At 47.7% G+C, this 20,133-nt stretch overlaps 1 protein-coding gene across 12 annotated transcripts in view; it reads right to left on the bottom strand.

Moving 5' to 3' along the window:
• Positions 1-8,757: 8,757 nt before the first annotated feature.
• nfia (nuclear factor I/A) overlaps positions 8,758-20,133 on the bottom strand; it is a 159,646-nt gene continuing 148,270 nt past the window's right edge. For all 12 annotated transcript variants that reach the window (XM_023813232.2, XM_072699576.1, XM_072699583.1 and 9 more), the window contains 2 exons: positions 19,710-19,801; positions 8,758-13,200 (listed from right to left, as the gene is read on the bottom strand). In XM_023813232.2, the coding sequence (XP_023669000.1) occupies positions 13,186-13,200; positions 19,710-19,801 (107 nt within the window). In that variant the 3' untranslated portion in view covers positions 8,758-13,185. The remainder of the gene's footprint in view (positions 13,201-19,709; positions 19,802-20,133) is intronic.

Here is a 20,133-nt window from a genome sequence, read left to right as displayed (position 1 = left end):
TGGGCGACACCACGGAATTGCTTTAGATGAACGGGTCAGCGGCTGAACGTCCCTGAATGAATCAGGCCAGAGTGAGGAGGACGTAACACATTTCTTCACCCTAATAGGTCTTCCTCACGCACCACTTCAGCAAAGTCATATTCCTCTTCTGCAGGCCAGTCGGGACCTGAGTGTCCACTTGGGTTTTAAGCGCTAATGACTCTCTCTGTGGCTCGTTAAAATTCCAAGCGGGTCCAGCAGAACTAACAGTCTCTAATGTTATCAATGCCTCTTCCCTCTTGACCAAGCGTTGATTAATGCTGATTTCTAAATGGGCAGTGGGGACATTATCCGGCTCCCCTAACCCCCTTCATTATGGATTCAGGTGTGGTGGGGGCCTTACATCACTGCTAATCAGCACGTGCTCGGGATCCGGAGTCTCTCTCTCTCTCTCTCCCTCTCTCTATCTCTCTCAGATGTTTATTGTTTTCTTGGGGAGATTTATGTCCACGGTCGTTTCACGGGCCTCGCTTTCTTACAGGGCCGAACCAAGGGGAGGCTCTTTGACGTAAATCGAGCCGATCCAATCGGGGGATACGGTCCCGGCTCAAGCCGCCCCGTTTCTGTCCAATCCCTGCCAAGTGCTGCCTCCACAGCCCCCAGTGACATACAGCAGGGCTCCGATCTAGGGATCTCTTGCCTGAATCAGGGCCGGCAGATGGAGAACGGGGACCCGGCGGGATGCCAGGACTCCGTCACCCCAATGAAATGCGACTCAGCGGCGCCCACTGGGGGCAGGAGCGTAAAGGGCGGAGAGAGGCAGGGGGTACAGTGGAGGCAGGGAGTAGGAGAGGGAGAGGAAGCCGTGAGCAGGAGAAAACAGAGCTGTGGAGCGAGACAGGGGGCGACGTGTGGCGAAACGTGGAGTTTGGGGTGTCCCAAAGGGAAAAGTCCCTCTCTAAACTCCCCAACATCATCGCATGTCCATGTGATAGCACGATAATGGGCTCACTGTCACATGACATGTTAAATAAATGAAAAGATTACGTTTAAATATAGTTTCCGAGCATGTCGCTGTTTTGCATTAGCAATTCCTGTAGACAAAAAGTGTCCATTTGCAATGAAAACAGAAACGCAAATGAAACATACGATCCCAGCTTCAGCAGTTCCCAGCTCCTCATGAGGCATTAAGGTCCCCCAGTCGCCAGCTTCAGAGGTCTAACCTCCCCACCCCAAACCAATGCAGGTCCCTGCAGCTGCCGTGACCCCGCGAACCCCCCCCCCCCCAACTCCCTTGAAACGGCGAGCCTGAGTTTGGCGGCCTGTGCAGACGGGGGTCGTCCTGGTGTGGAAACCCGACGCCCCATGTTGCTTGTGAATTATTCACAGCGCCTCTCGTGGGTCCGTCTCGGGATTGTCTCTCCTCCCGAAACTCGACTCCGCGGCTGAGCTGCCCCACGGGGGGAATCCAAGTTCGCTGTCACACAGCTGCACAGGGAGACCTGTTCTGCAGTATTTCTGTGTGTGTGTGTGTGTGTGTGTGTGTGTGTGTCTGGCATCATGCAGGTCAGCAGTGTAGCTTCTTCTCAGCCAGGCTTCTCATGAAGCGGATGCAGATCCCCAGGGCATTTCTGTTATACCACCAAGGATGATCCAACCCACTTCAGTGGACGCTCTGAAATATGTAAGTATGAAATTACAAGCTACGTGTCTATAAGGTGACTATAAGCCATAGGAATCTGGAGGCTGTCTGTCAGCACAGATATTCATCCATCTCCTAGCAGCTCATCCTGGTCGGGGTCACCTGCAGTCTATCGCAGGCAGCATAGCATGGTTGAGGCTGAGGTACCCCCCACATGCAATGCCTGTCCATCACAGGGCATACACACACACACACACACACACACACAAACAGAGGTTTGTAATTATGTCTTTATGGGGACTCCCCAATCATTTCTATGGGGAAAACTCTAATCCCCACATGACGACCTTAACCCCTACCCAGCTGTAACCTTAACCATAAGTAACCAAGCAAAATACTAAATTTACTAATACTAAATTTTAACTTTTTTGATAGCATTCATAGCTCTTTCTGGGAACCTGAAAAATGGTCCCGACTAACGCCAGAATAATAGGTTTTTATCACTTTGTGTGGGACATTTGGTCACTACAATGCAATATAACCCTATTCCACACAGTGGGAAATTTAGTGATTAGCCTGAAGAAGGAAACCCACGTAAAACATTCATATCTAACCTATTTAGTCTATTATGCCCAGGAGATGATGCCCAACATCTCTGTCAGCAATGGGATTCAAACTAGTGACCTTCTGCTCACAGGCACAGTGCCCCAACCCAACAACTGGGATAACATGAAAACTCCTCACACACTAGTGGAGGCTGGATCAAAACGCACAACAACAGTTTTGCAACCAACTGTGTTACCCTACAGCAAACACCCCCATGAGTTCATGACATAGATTTTGACCCCACGGGGAATTCACTGGCCGCACACGCCAGTGATGTGACACACGATAAGCATGGGAAAGGCACTAACATGCGATCATGTGTCATGACTGTGACTCCCAACAGCACCTCTGCATCTGGATGGACAAGAGCAGAGTCTAAGCTCCAGGTGAGGCATGTCGAAAATATCACATCCGTGTTTCTAATCAAGACAAAGCGGCTCGGGAAACTGAATGATTTATTAAACAGAACGTTTAGCCCTCTGTGGCTGAACGCTGACTGATTATCGCTGGCAGCTTGTAATTATTCCCATCTCGTTTCCAGGCCTTTCTTTGATGATTCAAGGTGTTACTTATTAAATACATGAGCAGAGTCATTAAGAACACGTTCGCTCCGCTTCTTGCACGGAAAACACGATCCAGCGCAGCAACCGGTCCTGGTGCGGTCGGGAAGTTTGATCGATGTGAGCTGATGTCATGGCATTCCTGCCTCCTGGGAAAGGGGCCAATGAAGCACCTCAGCCCAGGAACGCAACCCGAACACCTGTGGTCCTGATTGGCCTGCTTCTCATTCTGTCATCAGCCTGCGCCGCTCGTGTATGACAAAGGTACAATGGGGCCTAATTTAGCACGATGTGGTTCGCGATGACCTGAGCTATCCAAGGTCGTTTCTAGGACTGTTTAAGGTGGGGGCATAAGGGGAGCCATAATTCATACCAAAGGGCAAATGATATGTTTTGAACTGGTGAGTGACTGGAGAGGGGACACTTCAGGAGCCAATCAGCTTTCAGCTGGAGCCAGTGCACCTGTGGTCCAACCCCTATATATACACCTGGACCTACCCCAAATATTTAAATCTACCTAGGCAACTTTTACCATACCTCCACGAGAAAGGAAGTCCTCCTTATAAGGGAAAGTAACGAAAAATCCCGGAAGCTTTTACCTGAAGTAAATCTATGTTTCAATATTTGTACTGGATTCACTTGCAATGCAGATTTTTAATCTCTGCATCCATATTACTGGGTCTGTTTACACGTGAAATGCCAGTTTCTCAGGCTGCCGTAAAACACTGTATTTATGCTAACGACAGAAGCACACTCTAGTTAGATCCGTTAGCACGGCTATCATGCCCAATACCTGCTTCGCAGCAATCCAGATGGCCCTGCTACGAGGTGACAGCCTTTTAGCTGTAATATGCCGTTATATATTTGTTTAGCAGATGCCTGTATCAAAGCTTCCTTACAAATGACGCTATTTAGCCCTTCATGGAAGCGGTTATTTACTGAAGCAATTCAGAGGAGGCCTAACATTCACCTAAATGATAAATGAGGGCTGCTAGCTAACGGCCACCTTCCCAGGATCCTCCACCAGGTCACATGGCTGAATGCTGCTCCGGTATTGGCCTGTATTTGCCACCAAAAGAGGCATCTGGACGCTGGTCCGCTATATTAAAAATATTAATAATAAGCTTAATAATTGACTCAGGAATGCATTTTATATTTATTTTGAGGTGATGAAAGTACATAACACTGGCAAACGTCTACCTTCTAACAGGTTAATGTCGAATTCATTACAAAGGTAATAAGGAAATGCCAAAAATATTAATTTCTTGGACAATGTTGAACAATATTTTTCATCAAGATTGGGAGTTCAACACAACCAGACTGAAACCTAACAGTCTGACGTTACAGTTTGTTATGAAATGATGCTATCCTGGTAGATTCAGGGGGTCCAGGACTTTACAGGGGTCTTTGAACATGTAAAATTGCAAAATTCTATTATACTGGCGGGGGGGGGGGGCAACTCAGAATTTCAATCTACACCCCTGGCTGTCCCACATGCAAGACCCAGAGTCGGAGAGAAACACAAATAAGTTGCAAAGGCGCTAAAGTACAGCATTAGCGTTCATATTTATTTTATTTCATTTATTTTTTTTCCGTTGCATAGGAAATGCACAATTTGCTTCCAGGAAGTTGAGTGAAGACATGGTTGCACTGATGGGTCAGGAGGTCTGTACCCCCTTTGAGAAAAGAAAGACAAAATAGAATAAAATAAAAAAACGGTAAGAGTACGGTAAGTTCAGTCACATGTGATATGTACAGACACAGTGGAACTCAGCTAACCAACAATGGAACCAGTGACATCATCAGTAAACAATGGGCACTCATGGATACCAGTCAGTTCAGAAGAGGTGTATTAGAGGCACAAGGTTTTGTTTTATGTGAAACAACTGTCAGATAAATGGAGATGCTTGTGTGGTGTGATTTCTGTGGAATGGACAGAACAGGAGGGGAGGAATATGTGGGACAAACGCGTATGAAACGATGACCAGGAGCATGGGGAGCAGAGAGGTGTGTCCTCCAGGTGGGACGTCACACTGACGACTGACCCCCCCACGCCAGCACGCAAAAATATATCGCCGGGATTGTCTTCATCGTGATAATTAGTCTCCAGCCACGCACTGCACCGTGTGCCCTTGAAAGATCCCGAAAGCCAGGAAGATGCTGCACACAATGATATTTCAAAGCCGAAATGGTCTTTCACAATAACCCCCAAAAGATCAATTCAGTTTTTCATTGCATACTGTGTTTAAAGTCTTCTGGCACTGGTCAGATTATGGAAAACATCTACACTCTCATCTTCTCTGCATGTTACACTCTGATATATATTTAAATGTTAGGAAAGCATGAAGGGATAGTGCAGTACACCATATGAATAGCTAGGCGGTATACTGTAGTCTGTCCCTTTTCTTCATTTATTACCCGTGACATCCTTAGATGTGACCCTCATACGGGACTTGCTGCGTGTTTGACTGCCATCGACGTGCGTCGCATGTGGTCAGGCAGGGACATCGACCGCCGAGGGTCAGTCATCGTGCCGTTCGTCGCTCTCAGGTCTTCAGCCCAGGTGTCCTGATCAACCTTTCCATCGGAAAGCGATGCCTTTGATGCAGTATCGAGGGAACAACCCAAGCTCATCTCTCAAAAGCTTCCCGGAGCCCCGCTTTGCTCAGGCAGGGATTCTGAGTCCAATAGTGCTGAATGGGCTTTATACAGCTGTCACATCGATTCCTCAGCTAGCTTAGCTTTCGAGAAAAGAGGCCTCGGATGTACATCCCAATCACTTAAAATTGCCAATTTCCTTTCCTCCTTCTCTAGCACAAGAGGCTGTGGGCGGGGCGCCCTGCTCCGTGCATCGCAACAGCACGGCCCCGGCGTGGATGTGGGGCGGGGGGCAGCTGCACTGGAGACTAACGATTGTCAGATTCGGACGTCTGTAAGAAACGCCTGGTGAGAATCCTTACAGCCTCAACCAGCAGTGCATCCATCCCCGGGGAAGCGATGGAGATCTGAGAGAACGTGCAATGAACCCCCCCACCAGAAAGGAACAAAATAAAATAGTGATTCTGAATCTGAAGGCAATGGCTTTTCCATACAGAAGAGGGGAAATACTTATAGAAAAGACATAATTAAAAAACACACCCTCACACCCAGAAAAGCAGACAGCCGAGAAAATCGAATGCGAGAATGTAACCGGGGAGAATCGGAACAAAACAGACGAATGAACAAACGAATGAACAAACAAGCAAACGATTAAAACGAAGACCAGCCGAGTAAGAGAGGCCTGCAGGAATCCACAAGGAATGATGGACGGAAGAAAAGACTAACATAACCCTTTAGTGTTTTTTAGTTTTTTTAGTAATATTCATAACAGCTTACTAGGCGATTATGGAAGAGCATGCATTCATATTCTATGTTACTCGTACATCAGTTATAAGAGGGTCTGGAAAAGGATCCTGGTGTCGAGGAACTTAAACAAAATCAAACAATACTCAGTATTCCGAAGAGCAGTATAATACAGTCTTTCACAGGCACTACATTTGTTCTTTTTTTAAATATATGACGTAATATGCTGGTTCGTTTCTCGTTAAATATTAGTATTAGGCTTTTTTTTTTTTGATTTTCACATGATTTATTCTGTAGTTAAGCTGGCATATTGAAAAACACATTGGCCATTAAAGGAGGCAAAGGCTGCCATTAACAAAGTAGTTCACTATTTTAGAGAATGTTTATATATGTATATATGTATATATACATGTGTAATTGTGTATATATACGATTATATATATATAAACGTGTCTGTATATTTGACTGATTAGTGCATAGACTTCATGCAGATAGAACTGCTATACTTTATAAGCTGTCAGAAAGCTGAATGAGCCCCGATTATCACATTGTCAGCATGTCCTCCTTCAGACCAGCCTGAATTAGCACCACGTGAGCGTTTTGCAATAGAACAGTTCAAAGGACCAGTGGCTTCATTTGGGTCACAGTCACATGCTTCCTGCTCCTGCAGATTCCTGTGGGTTTTTTTTTTTTCTCAGATTTTTTTAAAAACAGTCCCCTGGTAGAGAGCACGGCTGTGACAGTGCGAAGGAGGTTTCCAGAAGCTTGGTTCTAATGCCGCAGTTACTTGTGTAAACTGTCAAAGTAACGACCGTGACAAAAGAGGGACAGCAACCCCGTTTGCTCCCGGAGGATCCACGTTATCACTATTGAAATGCAACATTATTGTACTAAGAAAGTTCTACTGCCGTTATTATTCACTAATATTATTAATTTCTGGTTTTAAATACTAGGCATCTCTGGTAAGGAGGAAGAGAGAATACACCTTCCTGCTTTAGGTGTCTCTGAAGCTCCTCAGACGTGGTCTTAGAATCAGTTTCATTTTTTTTTTACCCTGAAGAAAAAACATTTTTGCAGCTCTACATTTTCACACACATATATATATATATATATATATATATATATATATATGTTGCTGCTGTCATACCCAAGAAACAGCCTGACAAATTCTGCCAATACTATTGCAAACCATATTTCAAGTTTCATATTCATGTCTTTTTTTTTTGTTTTCCATTTTCCTCATACTTGTCCAAGGACTAGCGATAATACTGATCCAGGCACAGTACCTGCAGGAAGTAAGACACTGGCAAACACAGGCAAGGGCTTCACTCAGCCCCATTTCCTGCTTGGGGGGCAGATTTTCTCAGACAGTCAGGGAAGTACAAATGATAGAGACGATTGAGTTTGGAAACTCAGGCATAAACGTCCTGCAGGAGAGGAATACGTCAGTGATTACCCCTTTCCAGTCCATGTCCCCAAATGGATAGTGATGTTTAGTGTGACACGGAGGCCATTGGACAATAAGTACTTGGGTCACCCCAGGAAAACATTTTAACCTTTTGAATAACAGATATTTCTGATGGTCTAAACACTGACTACCAACACTTTCTTCATTTTGCTAAAATAAATGCAACTAATCAACAGCCATGTGACAGGTGCACATGGCTCACCGCCGGTCACATGGTCATTATAAATGCGTGTGATTGGTTTGCCTGGCCTTTGTAGGCCTGCTAAGGTTCATGACTTCCTGCCTCCACAAGCCGCTTGCTGGTACGTACAAAGGTGATATTCCCTGACAATCTCCAAGGCGTTATCCCTGTTCTGTGGCTGCCGTGGCCATCCGGACTGATCGGAGAGACATGGCAGAAGAATCTGATGGAAACAACAGGGATGAGATGGCATGAAGAGCTGTCGAAAACGAAGGACAGTGGGAGATCGGAGGCGCTGGGGAATTTCGGGATGTGTGCGTTTGTGGCTCGCAGCATCGCGTTAGCGTGATAAGGGGAAGCTGGGGGCCCACATCTTTGGCAGTGATTGCCATAATGCTTTAGGGATCCTTGGAAATAATTAAAAATCCACGTAGTCAGTATTCCTCCAAGCAATCACCTTCATATACTGTAAAACCAGAAATGCAACTGAGTAAATCCCATCTCCTGTCCCCCACCAAACACAACACCTGGAGAGAGGCCTTCTCTGTATGCATGTCCTGTCTTGTTGCAGGGAGCATTGTGGGATTTTATGGCCCTCTGAAGTTCTCCACTGCTTACCCAGCACCCCCTGTGTTGGCTGTGGATGGTACAGTCCATATAATGTGGGCCATCTACAAACCTCTGCATTGAGTCTGCATTGAGAAAATTGCATGTGTGTAAAAAGGCGAAGAAGAGGGGACTTTCTAACAGCCTCCTTGGGAGTCCTTGAGAGTTTTTTGGAAACTGGTGGCAGGGATAGCAGGCGATTGGCTACTACAGGGTAACTTGTGTGGGCTGAATGGAGAGCAGGACCAATGAGAAGGGATAGAATGGAGTGCACCGCAAATAGGAAGCACCTGGGGATTTGAGGGGGACCATGAATGGTGAGAGTGGGGTGGGTCAGGCGAGCTTTTACCAAAAAGAAAAAAAAAGAACCATGTTGCATATCCAGATGTTTATTTTCCTGCATGGAATGGTGAACACAAAAAAGATGCCAAGATGTATTTATAATAGGGGGCATCCTTTGGCTGCCTATGTCATTGTCTTTTGCCTAAACTAATTTTTTAAAATGCATATAAAACACTCTCATCTCTTGCCATTGAATTACCTAGATTTAGCTTCAATACTGATGCAACAAATAACCTTCAAAACATACAGCATACTTGCAACATCAATTTACAATAGGTATTTTCACCTCAACATCCTATACTTTTCAAATATAGGAATATTCTATATCACTGAAAGCTGAAAGAAAAAGTCCTTAAATACATACAAAAAGGAAAAAAAAAGAAATATAAAGGAAACAGGAAAGTTTTCAACTTAAATCCAGTTCCCAAAGAACAAACAAAACCGATTCTATTAATGTGGCCTTGATACAAACAATCATAAATTTCATAACACTATTTTTCCTCATTTAATCAATGTTACAAAAGTCCTGCATTATAAAATAGGGCAGCTTTAAAATCAGTGTAATTAATAAAACTATACAACATACAAATGACAAATCTCCCACGCCGTCGGACACCCCCGCCCTGCCTGCCTGGGGGTCCTGCTGTCCGTTGTTTGATTTCCATTTCTGGCATCATAACTAAGTTACGCACACAACGAAAACAGACTGCCCAAACTATTGCTTTGATATTCCTGTTTTTCGTTTTTTTTCTTTTCTTTATAAAGGGTGCAATTTCGTCGTATCTTACACACACAGCCAAATGTCACTGATTAGACGCTATGCTGCTCAAAATATTTTTTCTTGACAAAAATGTCCGTGCAATTAATTTTTCCCTTCGCTCATAAGCTCCAGAAGCCGCATTTCTTCTTAATGTTCTCGCTATTTATTTATATTTAGTGCACATAATTAAGAATGTAATGCCCAACTCAATGCTAAAGGGTAGGCGAGGACAGTAACAAAAACATACACTACTGTCACGCTAAAAAAACACAAATCCTGCACAAGGTTAACTACTAAACCATGGCAGACAGCTAGGAGAACGATCCCCGTACTCTAAATGCTTCTTAATGATATTCGCAACACGTAAGTAAACAATCTCTATAACTTCGAAGTTGTCAAAATGTATATATAAAAATGGACTTTTTAAACTCGCTTCTCCTGAATGAAATAAACTGTCACATTTAAAAATAATATCAATGTGGGTTTGTGAAAAAAAAAAATGACGTTTAAGTTTCGTTTAAGGCTTGCTTGTGAAAAAAGAGAGAAAATACCTACTGTTAGTTCAATTGTAAAGATTACGAAAAAGGAAACACTCAAACTAGGCTGACTGGGCTTTATATACTGACAGTTATCCTGTAGTCAGGTATCCTTGCAGACTGACAGAGTTCAGCACTAGATAAAAAACAATAATAATAACTAAAAAAACAAAAAAACAAAATTAGTGTCTACATGAGTGCAAGCAGGTATTGCATATTATTTTTTCTCGTTACTCATTTCTGGGAACAAAAAACAGGAAGACGATAAAAAAAGACATTTCCATTTAAAAATTGCAGCAACATCCATAAAGATCATTAAACCAGCGCCGACGTGAATGGAAATCAGGGCACGAGGGGCCTGGACTATCTACAGCACATGAAGGACCTAAGATCATACACCCATTCAGTGTACACTGGAGGGGGGGCATGTCTTGTAGATGGAAGCTGACCTAGCTCAACAGCAGCAGGGCCCCACGGAGCTGTGGTGTGTATGTATGTGTGTGTGTGTGTGTGTGGGGGGGGGGGGACCTCGCTCGTACACATCACAGGTGGGGGTGATTGCATCAGAATAAGTAACACACTGTCATCATTACTCAGGCCTGAGATGTGTTTCGTTAAAAAAAATGGCTGAATGTGATGCTGTTTTCCGCTATAATCATTAACGCAGTTACTACTACAATATCCTATTAGCAACAGAATCCAACGACTAAATTCTCTGTGGTTTCCTACACAGTAATGGGTTAGGGTTGGGGGGGGGGGGGGGGGATCAGCACTAAATAAAAAGAAAAACTCTCCACAACTTGTGCAACAACTCAGGACTAGACCACCGCTCAAGGCACCTTGATGAGGAACAATTGTTTCGTGCAATTTGAGAACGTAAAAGGGATATATATATTCTTTAAACAAACAAAATTCTGATAGTTTCAAATGGAACAAAAGACAGGAAACATCAGGGAAATGGGAGGCAAATCTGAGGAAACGTTTAGCTGGTTGATTGTGAAGGATAGTAAAAAAAAACCCTTTGTCAGGATGAAACAAGTGTAGGGCTATTGGCAAGTGCCTGGTTTTGGGGTAACAATATTGTGTTTGTTCACACTACTTTAAGTCTACATAATCTATGTAAAAATTTGTCACTAACACTAGAACATGCAGATTTTTTTTTAGTTTTTTAAAATATTTTTACTCAGTCTTGATCGACGGAGGACGAGTCAGTCATACGATTGTAAATATATGTATAGATAGGAAACGATGAACAAACAAAAAAAGGTAGCAAGTTGCATGTGAAACAACAGAGAGGCTTCGCTGCCTGACCGCCCAACACGAGATTCTCCTCATATTCCAAAGGAGGTCCTTTGCCCACTTTTTTCTCCCTCTCTTAGAGTCCTATTTGTATTTATTTAATTTTTTCTTCTCCATCACACGCTACTGACTCACAGCCCACCTCAGGGATAAGTGCATGGTTCTGGAGAGGGCCGGAGGCAGACCGCTCTCTAATCAGCGCTCCCGCCAAACCCGGGCCGCAGCCAGGTACCACCTTCACGACAGAAGAGTTGGTGGGTTAGGACGGATGTGGGGTGAGCCCGACCCCTTCGCGCCGTTCCTTCTGGATTCTGTCTCACAGGAAATTAATACAGCTAACATTGTTTTTTTTCAAAATCATGTGCTTCGTTAAAATAAGCTGGTTGCTTATAGTCTTTTTTTTAAAAAAAGAACTTTACATGATCTAGCTTAAAAGCGGTGAGAACGTCTTAAAAAATGATTGTTTAGTGATTTTAAAGGGATATTTGTAGCAAAATACTAAATAAATTTACAAGATGAATAAACAATTAAAAAAATCTACATAAAATCAAATACAACTCCCCTCATTTCTCACAAGGCTATAATTTTTTTTTCTTTTTTACCCCAATATTTTAGAGTCCTGGAGGTGTAATCGGACTAGGAAGAAATATATATATGTATATATATATATATTTTTATATATATATATATATATACTTTTCAACAATCATCCCATTAATGTCTATCTTACGAAGATATTTAACTATCCAACAGCTACCAAATGAAATTGCACTTTCCTCAATTCAATATTCCATTGTTTGCCTTAAGTCATTATTGTCAGTGTTTGCGGAAGTACAGGCCACCTCTGTGCCTCGCATTGCACTGGAGGGGGTCTTTAAAATCGCCAAAATGCATCCTGCTCAGGGGACAGGACTGGACTAGTTATCTGAACACACCTTGGTAAAACACTTGACGTTTTTTTAAGCCTCTGAGTTCTTGATCTTCTGCCAACTGACCGTCATCGAAACATCAGGACCGCCTTCCCCTGCCGCCATGCCACGCCGCCGGCCCGACACCCCCCATGCCCATGAAGCGGAGAGGATAAATGGATTTGTTTTCGCTTGCTTTCTATTCGCAGTATGGCATGTCCCTGAAAAGCCCGGATGCAAGGGCCCGCCTCTTGGGGGGGTGGGGGTCCACTTCCCACGGCCAGCGCCGGTGAGAGACGGCGGTATCCAATTGGAGAAGGTTCTAGCCGGTGTCAGACTAGACGAAACCACTGGACCAGACAAACACAAACTACTTCACTCAGATCCATGAAAAAACAAAACAAAACAAAAACAAAAAACAAAACAAAAAAAAAAACAAGAAAAAAACCTTCCAAACTATTCTGAGATCACGGACCATACGCTATATATACACACCAGTCTGTAGACGCCCAGAGGCCTTCAGGACCAGCTACAGCAAAAGGATGAGAGAGGCTGTTGGATCGAGTTCCGTCCATTTTGCCCCTCTGGCCTCGGGTGACAGGAACATATCGTGCGCTTTCCCAAAAGAAATGAATCACTCCTCCATGATGCTCCAACAAGCAATTCCAGCAGAGACTGACTGCACCCATATATAGATATAGATATATAAACCATACATATAAATAAATATATATGGGTTTCATAGATATACGTGGCATATGCATGTGCCGGGGTGAATATTCCTCATGGTTCAGGGAGGGGCCGGGGTTCTGCTGTAGCCATGCGTCTCTTAGGAGCAGGTGTATCTCGGGGGTGGGGTGGGGGGTCGCTCCTCTCTGTCAGACGGGTGTACAGGTTTGCGGGCCGCACTCAGGGGAGACAGCGGGAGTTGAGCGGGCAGTGAGACTGTGGAGTCCTTAGCCCAGGTACCACTGTGGGGAGAAGAGGAGAGAGAGAGGGAGGTCAGCGCCGGGCTGTGAGGGAGTCCCGACCCGCAGGACCAACAAACAGCTTTGACGCATGTAGCCCGGCTCCCGGTCCTGCCCACACCCCCCCCGCCCCTTAGGCCACACACTTCCGGATCTGCAGCATTTCACTGATTGCTTTTTTTCCTGATGGGAGGGGGGGAGGGCTGTGAGGGAGGGGGTGTGTAGCTGGGGGGGGGAGGGTGTTCTTCACACTCCTGCCTATTCAGTAAAGTGCCTGGTGGGCAAGGTTAGCCGACGCACCCCCGTAATCCTTCAGTGAAATGGGCTTATTGATCGCTCTGCTCCATTGTTCACATTTCCAGCGAGTGGGCAAGCAATCCCCCCCCCCCCCCCCCCCCGCCTTCTCAACTTCCCTCCTCTCTCCAAGTTCAAGTTCATCCTGGTGTTACATCATGTCTGGTTGCTAGGGACAACCAGACGGCTGTAGACGTGACTATCATTAGCAAGGCCGGCCGCTGCACCCTGTATACCTCTCCCCATTTCTCTCCCCCTTTCTCTCCATCTTTTCTCCCCTCTCTTTCTCTGGCCCCCTTCCCACCGTTCTCCCGGCCCCTGCAGCAAGCACACAGCGCTATTGATTCAGCCTGATCCGTGAACCCCCCCCCGCAGCCCTCCTGTCCACCTCCCCACACACCCCCGCCACCTCTCCACCAATCCAGGACTAAGTTTAATTAATCCCCAAAAACTTTGCAGCCAACCCTGTTCAAATGAAGACAATAGTTCAATTATGGCATTTTAACTCCTCTTTGCATACTAAGTGTGGGGTGTGCATGGGAAAACATTTGGACGGGGCAGAATTATGGCCCTTTCCCCCACCCCCCCAAAGCGTCTCTTGTCTTAGGCCCATTAAGGCCACATGACATACTTGAGATGCTAAAAAGAATAGAAAATGGGAAGGAAAAAAAAGAAATGAAAGGGGGATGAAAAAAAGAGGATAAAATAAATAAAAGCGAACAGGCCAAGGGGGTGGCCACAGGGGGGCGGGCGGTCGGTCTCCTGAAGGTTCCGGCTCTGACCGCTGCCCCTTTAAATTCCGCCACCAGCACGGAGCAGAGACTCTAAGGTTAGTTTTTAATCAATAGGAGTTGCTGACTCGGGACTTTGCTTCCCGGCGCACTGCAGCGTCCTCGTGTCTTTGTCTGACGGCTTGCAGGCCCCCTCGCCCCCCCGCCACACCAACTGTCCCCCTCCCACTCACCGTGGGTGAGGTAGGGGTAACGAGCCAGCGGTTTGCCGGTGGGGGGTGGGGGGGGGCGCTCAGGGAGGGATGGCCACCAGTGCAGACGGAGAGGCACCTGGGCACAGAGGCTGAGCGCCTTTCATGCCCTTTCCTCTGTCCTCTCACCTTACAGGCACCCTGGACCTGCAACCCCCCCCCCCCCCCAATGCCCCAAAACACCAATCCACTGTAGCAATGTCACACTCAGAAAGTGTCTGGAAATCACAATGATCCACCAAAATCTTTAAAAAAAATCATGGGGTAGATCTCAGCAGTCATGGGATAGACTGGGAGAGGGACTGGGAGAGGGACTGGGAGAGGGACTAAGAAAGGGACTGGGAGAGGGACTGGGAGAGGGACTGGGTGCAGGGTGGCTATCCCTCAGGAGGCCATCGTCATCACAGTATGGCAGAAATGAGAAGTTGTGCTGATTTCCTGGTGAGCTCCCAGTGTGGGGGGGTGAGTGAGCTCGCCCACCATAAGGCTCCCTTACTGTGTCGCTCCCCTTCAGCCGGTGATGCCCTTCACAGCCAGGAGAATGAGCCGTAAAACCACAAGCGCATTTTCCCCACGCACAAACGGGGGCGCTCCTCTGCCGTTTTTCATTACCGCCCCCCCCACTCCCCCCCCATCCCTGGGGTGACTGTACCTAAGTGAAACCAGACTCCCTGGGTGACCCCCCCCACACACACACACTGCCACTGTGCTTGCCGCATGGCAAAGGCGCTGTAAATCTCCAGGAACAGCTGGATTCTGTCGGAATCCAGGAGGGCTGCTATCCCTCAAGGCTGCATCGGGAAGGTCCCTCTGCTGCGGACACATCTGGCCCACAGTCATGTTTCTTAGTGGGGGGGGGGGAGCGTGGGTCGGACATCAGGTCTCACCAGAAGCCCCCGCCCTCTGTTACCACACGGCTGCCTACAGGCACAGTGCAGAGCCACGAGCAGAGTCACCTGATGCGTGTTTACGGCACACGCCTCTCACTTCACACTGGGAGTGTGGTACTGCTCCAGTGCACCAGGACGGACTCAGCCCCTCACTCCTCTCAGGGTACAGCGCCGTGATTGTGAATAAAAACCACCACTGACCGTCGCTTACAAGAGAAATTATGTGATTTTCAGGATAACATCCCCCCAACACACACACACACAGAAACTGAAGCCACCCCCCCACCCCCGGCCCGTGGCTGTCCTCTCCCAGAGCCTTGAAGGTGAAACTGCCTTTTAAATGGAGAGGTGGGCGGGGGCACAGACACGCGCACACACACATACAGCTCATCACGTCGCGGGGGGGGGGGGGGATCTTTGGCTGTTCCTTCAGCTCTCTGTCAATGGAACAAGTAATCTCATCAGGCATAGGAGTGCTGACTCAGCCCCCCCCCACCCCAGCCCCCAAAGTGCCCGTGGATGAGTGTCATCTCGCAGGAATGCAGACCCACGTAATGCAAACCCCCCGCCTGCGGCCCGCCGCCACTTACCGCTCCCACGGGGGGGCCCCAGACACCAGCCCCATTATTTATTTATATCTCAAATTGCTGGGCCATCGGAACCGTGTTTCCCCTGTTACTAAGACACTGATTAGACTCTTATGAATTATTCCTACCCCAAGCTACTACCATCCTGCTCACCAAATTGCTGCTATGACAGCTTTCACCATTATTTTTAGTATTATTATTATTATTATCAGGCATGTCTTCCGGAGATTCGTCAGCCAATTGCAGCAGTTCTCCCCCCAAGCCCATGTGCATGGAGTTCTGCAGCTCTGTCCACACTCAGCTCAGGGCAAAAACCATCAGATTCATCTCAGATAATTAATATAATAAAAAAAACAAATAGATCTATGCCCCCTGCTGGTTCGAAGGGGAATGACATGCACCTGGAACGTGGCCCTGCCTACAGTCCCGCTTTCCCGGTCGGTACCAGTGTCGTCACTTGTTCAGTTCACTTGCTTATTCAGCCTGATCCAGAGGGAGGATCTTGCATCCTCAAATTATCACTGGGTTCAGTGCTGTTAACATCACTGCTATTTCGAGGCTGACATGTCGACCTCTCAGAGCGGGCCAGGCTGACATCAGGCTCAGAGGTCACCGGGGGTTGGATCTGCTCTCGCTGCACCTGTGGAGGGTGTGGAACCTTCTCGCAACTGCCCATCCTGCATTCTGAGAGCAGAGGACACTGTACACGGCTTCAGCAAAGCGTGGCCAATCAGAGGAAGGCACGGCCGTGCGCGTGTAAGACTGCATATACCTGCACTTGGGCTTTATGGCTCCACAGCTGCACGTTAATGGCAGCTGCAGCCCAAGACTCCAGTCTTATAAATTAGCCAGACGCGGATACGGGGGGGGGGGCTGACTATGGGATGTTTGGAAGGCAGTATCTGGGCTCAGTTACCATGAGACCACGCCGGTGTCTGCGTTCGCTGGAATGCCTTTGTTGGATTAAAGGCGGGGAGGGGCGGGGGGGCTGGCACGTCTGGAGCGGGCCGCCCCCGTGGGAACCCCCATCCACAGCAGGCAGAGGGAAGTGGCATGAAGAGGGGGGGCCCTCCGTGCTATGCCAGCCTCTCCCGTTTCGCCGGCTCTGTGCCACCCACCCGGCGGCTCTCCTTTATGTGCCGGGGCCCCCCAGCACCCGGCCTCCAGCTCCCCACGAGGCCCTCAATCACCACCACGGCCAGGCTGCCTGTCCAGGCGCGCGTTGCTGGGGAGCGACTGCCAGGAATGTTTACTGTTACTGTCCCATGTCTCACTTTCTCTGAGCCCCCCCCCCCCCCATTTCTCCTTTCTCCCCTTAACATCTGCCCCCCGTCCGGGTAACTTTTGTCCTGGGAGATGCAGGGATGTTTACAGCGACCAGGAAGCACATTCAGTTTGCGCCGTGCTTACCGCTGGGGGGTCACTTTGGGCTTTATTTGTGCAGCCTGGATGGGGGGGAGTGCTGCTTTTCTTGTTGCCCTTTAAAATAAGCACATTACAATGACTGTTACACTTTATATGACATGTAATAATGAGCACCGTGCTAGGAGGACTGCCCTCAAAATGTCAGTGCCGTTGTTTCGATCAGATGTCAAGCTCTTGCTGACTCTGTCTCACTTTATCTTTGTCTGTATCTGTCACAAAGGCCCGAAGCTCCAACGCGCACCCCTCTCCCCCAGGGCAGACTAGGAAAGTATATCTTAGCTGATAATCCTGCGATTTCCCACAGACTACCTTTCCGTGCTCCCAAAAACCCTCTGAGTTTGTCTGACTGCAAGGACGGCAGACGAATTAAATGAACTGAGGTCCCACACAAACAGAGGAGCAGAGCAGACGAAGCGGACAAATGTGAGTCAATCAAACATAGGAGTCAAGGAAAGGAGTCAAACGAACAGAGGAATCAAACACTGGACTCAAATGAACAGAGGAGTCATATAAGGGAGTCGCATAAACAAAGGAATCATACATGAGACTCAGATGAATCAAACAGGAGTAAATTGAACAAGGGAGTCAAACAGGGGACTCAAATGAACTGACGAGTCAAAAAGAGGAGTCATATAACACTAATTAAATAGGAGGGTCAAACAAACAAAGGAATCAAACAGAGGAGTAAAATGAACAGAGGAATCAAACTGGGACTGAAAGTCAATTGATCAGACTTTGAATAAAACAAAAATGGGAATCAGAGTCAAACAGAATTTACAGACAGAATAGAGGTGAAAAAATGAATTGAGTCGAAGAATTCAGAAACGACTGTCATCTGGTCGGAGGCTGAGGTGGCCAGCACTTTGGAAAGAGATCAATGAAGAAATATTCGGAAGGTGTAGGAAGGGTGGGGCTTGGGGACATGTGTGTGTATATGTGTGTGTGTGTGTGTGTGTGTATGCGTGTGTGTGTGTGTGTGTGTGTGTGCGTGTGTGTGCGTATGTGTGTGTGTCCGTATGTGTGTTTGTGTATGTGTGTGTGCGTGTGTGTATATGTGTGTGTGTGCATATGTGTGTGTGTATGTATGTGTGTGTGTGTGTGCGTGTGTGTGCGTATGTGTGTCCGTATGTGTGTTTGTGTATGTGTGTGTGCGTGTGTGTATATGTGTGTGTGTGCATATGTGTGTGTGTATGTATGTGTGTGTGTTTAAGTGTGTCAAAGCAGACTGCAGAGGGCAGGCCTCATTGTCAGGCCCGTATTGAATGCACACACTGTCACTCTGGAGGTGGAGTATAATAAAGGCCTGACCCTGCCTCAGCCATCTGATAAGGTGGAGGGTTGGAAAAAACAAAAACACAAACTGTCAACTGACAGACGGCAGCAGATAGTATCCACCCCCCATCCGCACACCCGCCTCTGTTTCCTGTTCAGGACAGCGTGCGCTGTGGCTCCTGACAGAGTCAGCAATGGTACCCTGGACAGAGTCACGGACACCGTGCAGTGATACCCCCCACCCTCATCCAGCATCCCCTACGTGGCTCTCCAGCCCTCATCCTCTCTTCTTCCCCCCCCATCCCTCCATTGCTACCCCCCATGTCCCCGCTAAGCCAATCCAACCTCATACTGCTACACTCGGGACCGACCACGAATGGGTGAATCCGGACCATGTTACACCCACAACGACTCTCCTGCCGCTAAACTAGCCGCCCTTGACTTTAGCTTTCTTTCCCCATCACACAGGCTTGTCCCAGTCAGCAGGACTGAGGAAGAAATGCCTGTGCCACACGTGTCCCTCCAGCAGGGCGGCGCCCTCCTCCAGGACCTTAAATGAGAGCTGTATTCCTCTGCTGGTGAGGAGCTGAGGGTTGAGGTTAACCACGGCAGTCACGTGCATCGCACACACGCCCACACACACGCCCGGACAAGCTGAGGGCTCTCTGGGACCCCCCCCCCCGTCTCTCAGGGCAGATGCACTCATTAGTGAGCATCACTTTTAATGTGCAAGGAGAACTGCGCGTTATGATGAAATATTGAAGCTTTTAGCATTTATACTGCCCGACGCGTGCCCCCTGTCCAATCGGCAGCGAGACTGCAGCAAATGGCCCCGCCCACTTCACCACCAGCCTTTCCTCCGCACCTGGTAAAGGGGATAAATCACAAGGCGGGGGTGACCCGTTTCCGCAGAGGACCCTGGGGTCGAGCTCATTACAACCCCGATAAATCAGTGCCCTCCACAATCCAGAGGTGGTCCAGAGGAATAGGAAGCAGATCCGTCACCCCTGGGCTGAGTGCGAGGTTGGGGGGGGGGGGGGCGCCGGAGGTGCCAGTGCTCACCTGAGGCTGCTGAGGGATATTTACAAAGCCGGGGTCCCGGGGGCCAACGCTGACAAATCGCTGGGCTGGAGACGTGCTGGGCGTGGAGTAGGCTGGGGGGGAGAGAGACAGGGTGGGGGCCCGTTAGTGAGGAAGGCCCCTGGGGCCAAAGAGGCTGGGGGGGCACTAAAGCTACCTGTCCTCCACACAAAAAAATTAAGAGCTACATAACTCAAAAGGAATGGCTGTTGTACCCTTGGTTTGGGTGCTTGGGCTGTACTGGTTGAATAACATACTCAGCTGTCTAAATGAGAAAAGCATGAAGCTGTGAGCTGTGTAGTCATGTGACTGTGGACAGAAGCAATTGCTAATTTAATCAAGTAATTCCTTGATGAATTGCTTTGATAGGTGACAGGAGCAGTGAGGTGTGAGGCATTATGTAACG

Source organism: Paramormyrops kingsleyae, chromosome 15 (genome assembly GCF_048594095.1).
Source record: "Paramormyrops kingsleyae isolate MSU_618 chromosome 15, PKINGS_0.4, whole genome shotgun sequence".
NCBI lineage: Eukaryota > Metazoa > Chordata > Actinopteri > Osteoglossiformes > Mormyridae > Paramormyrops > Paramormyrops kingsleyae.
Note: the sequence above shows the minus strand (reverse complement) of the source record. Positions and strands in the feature narration are given on the sequence as shown.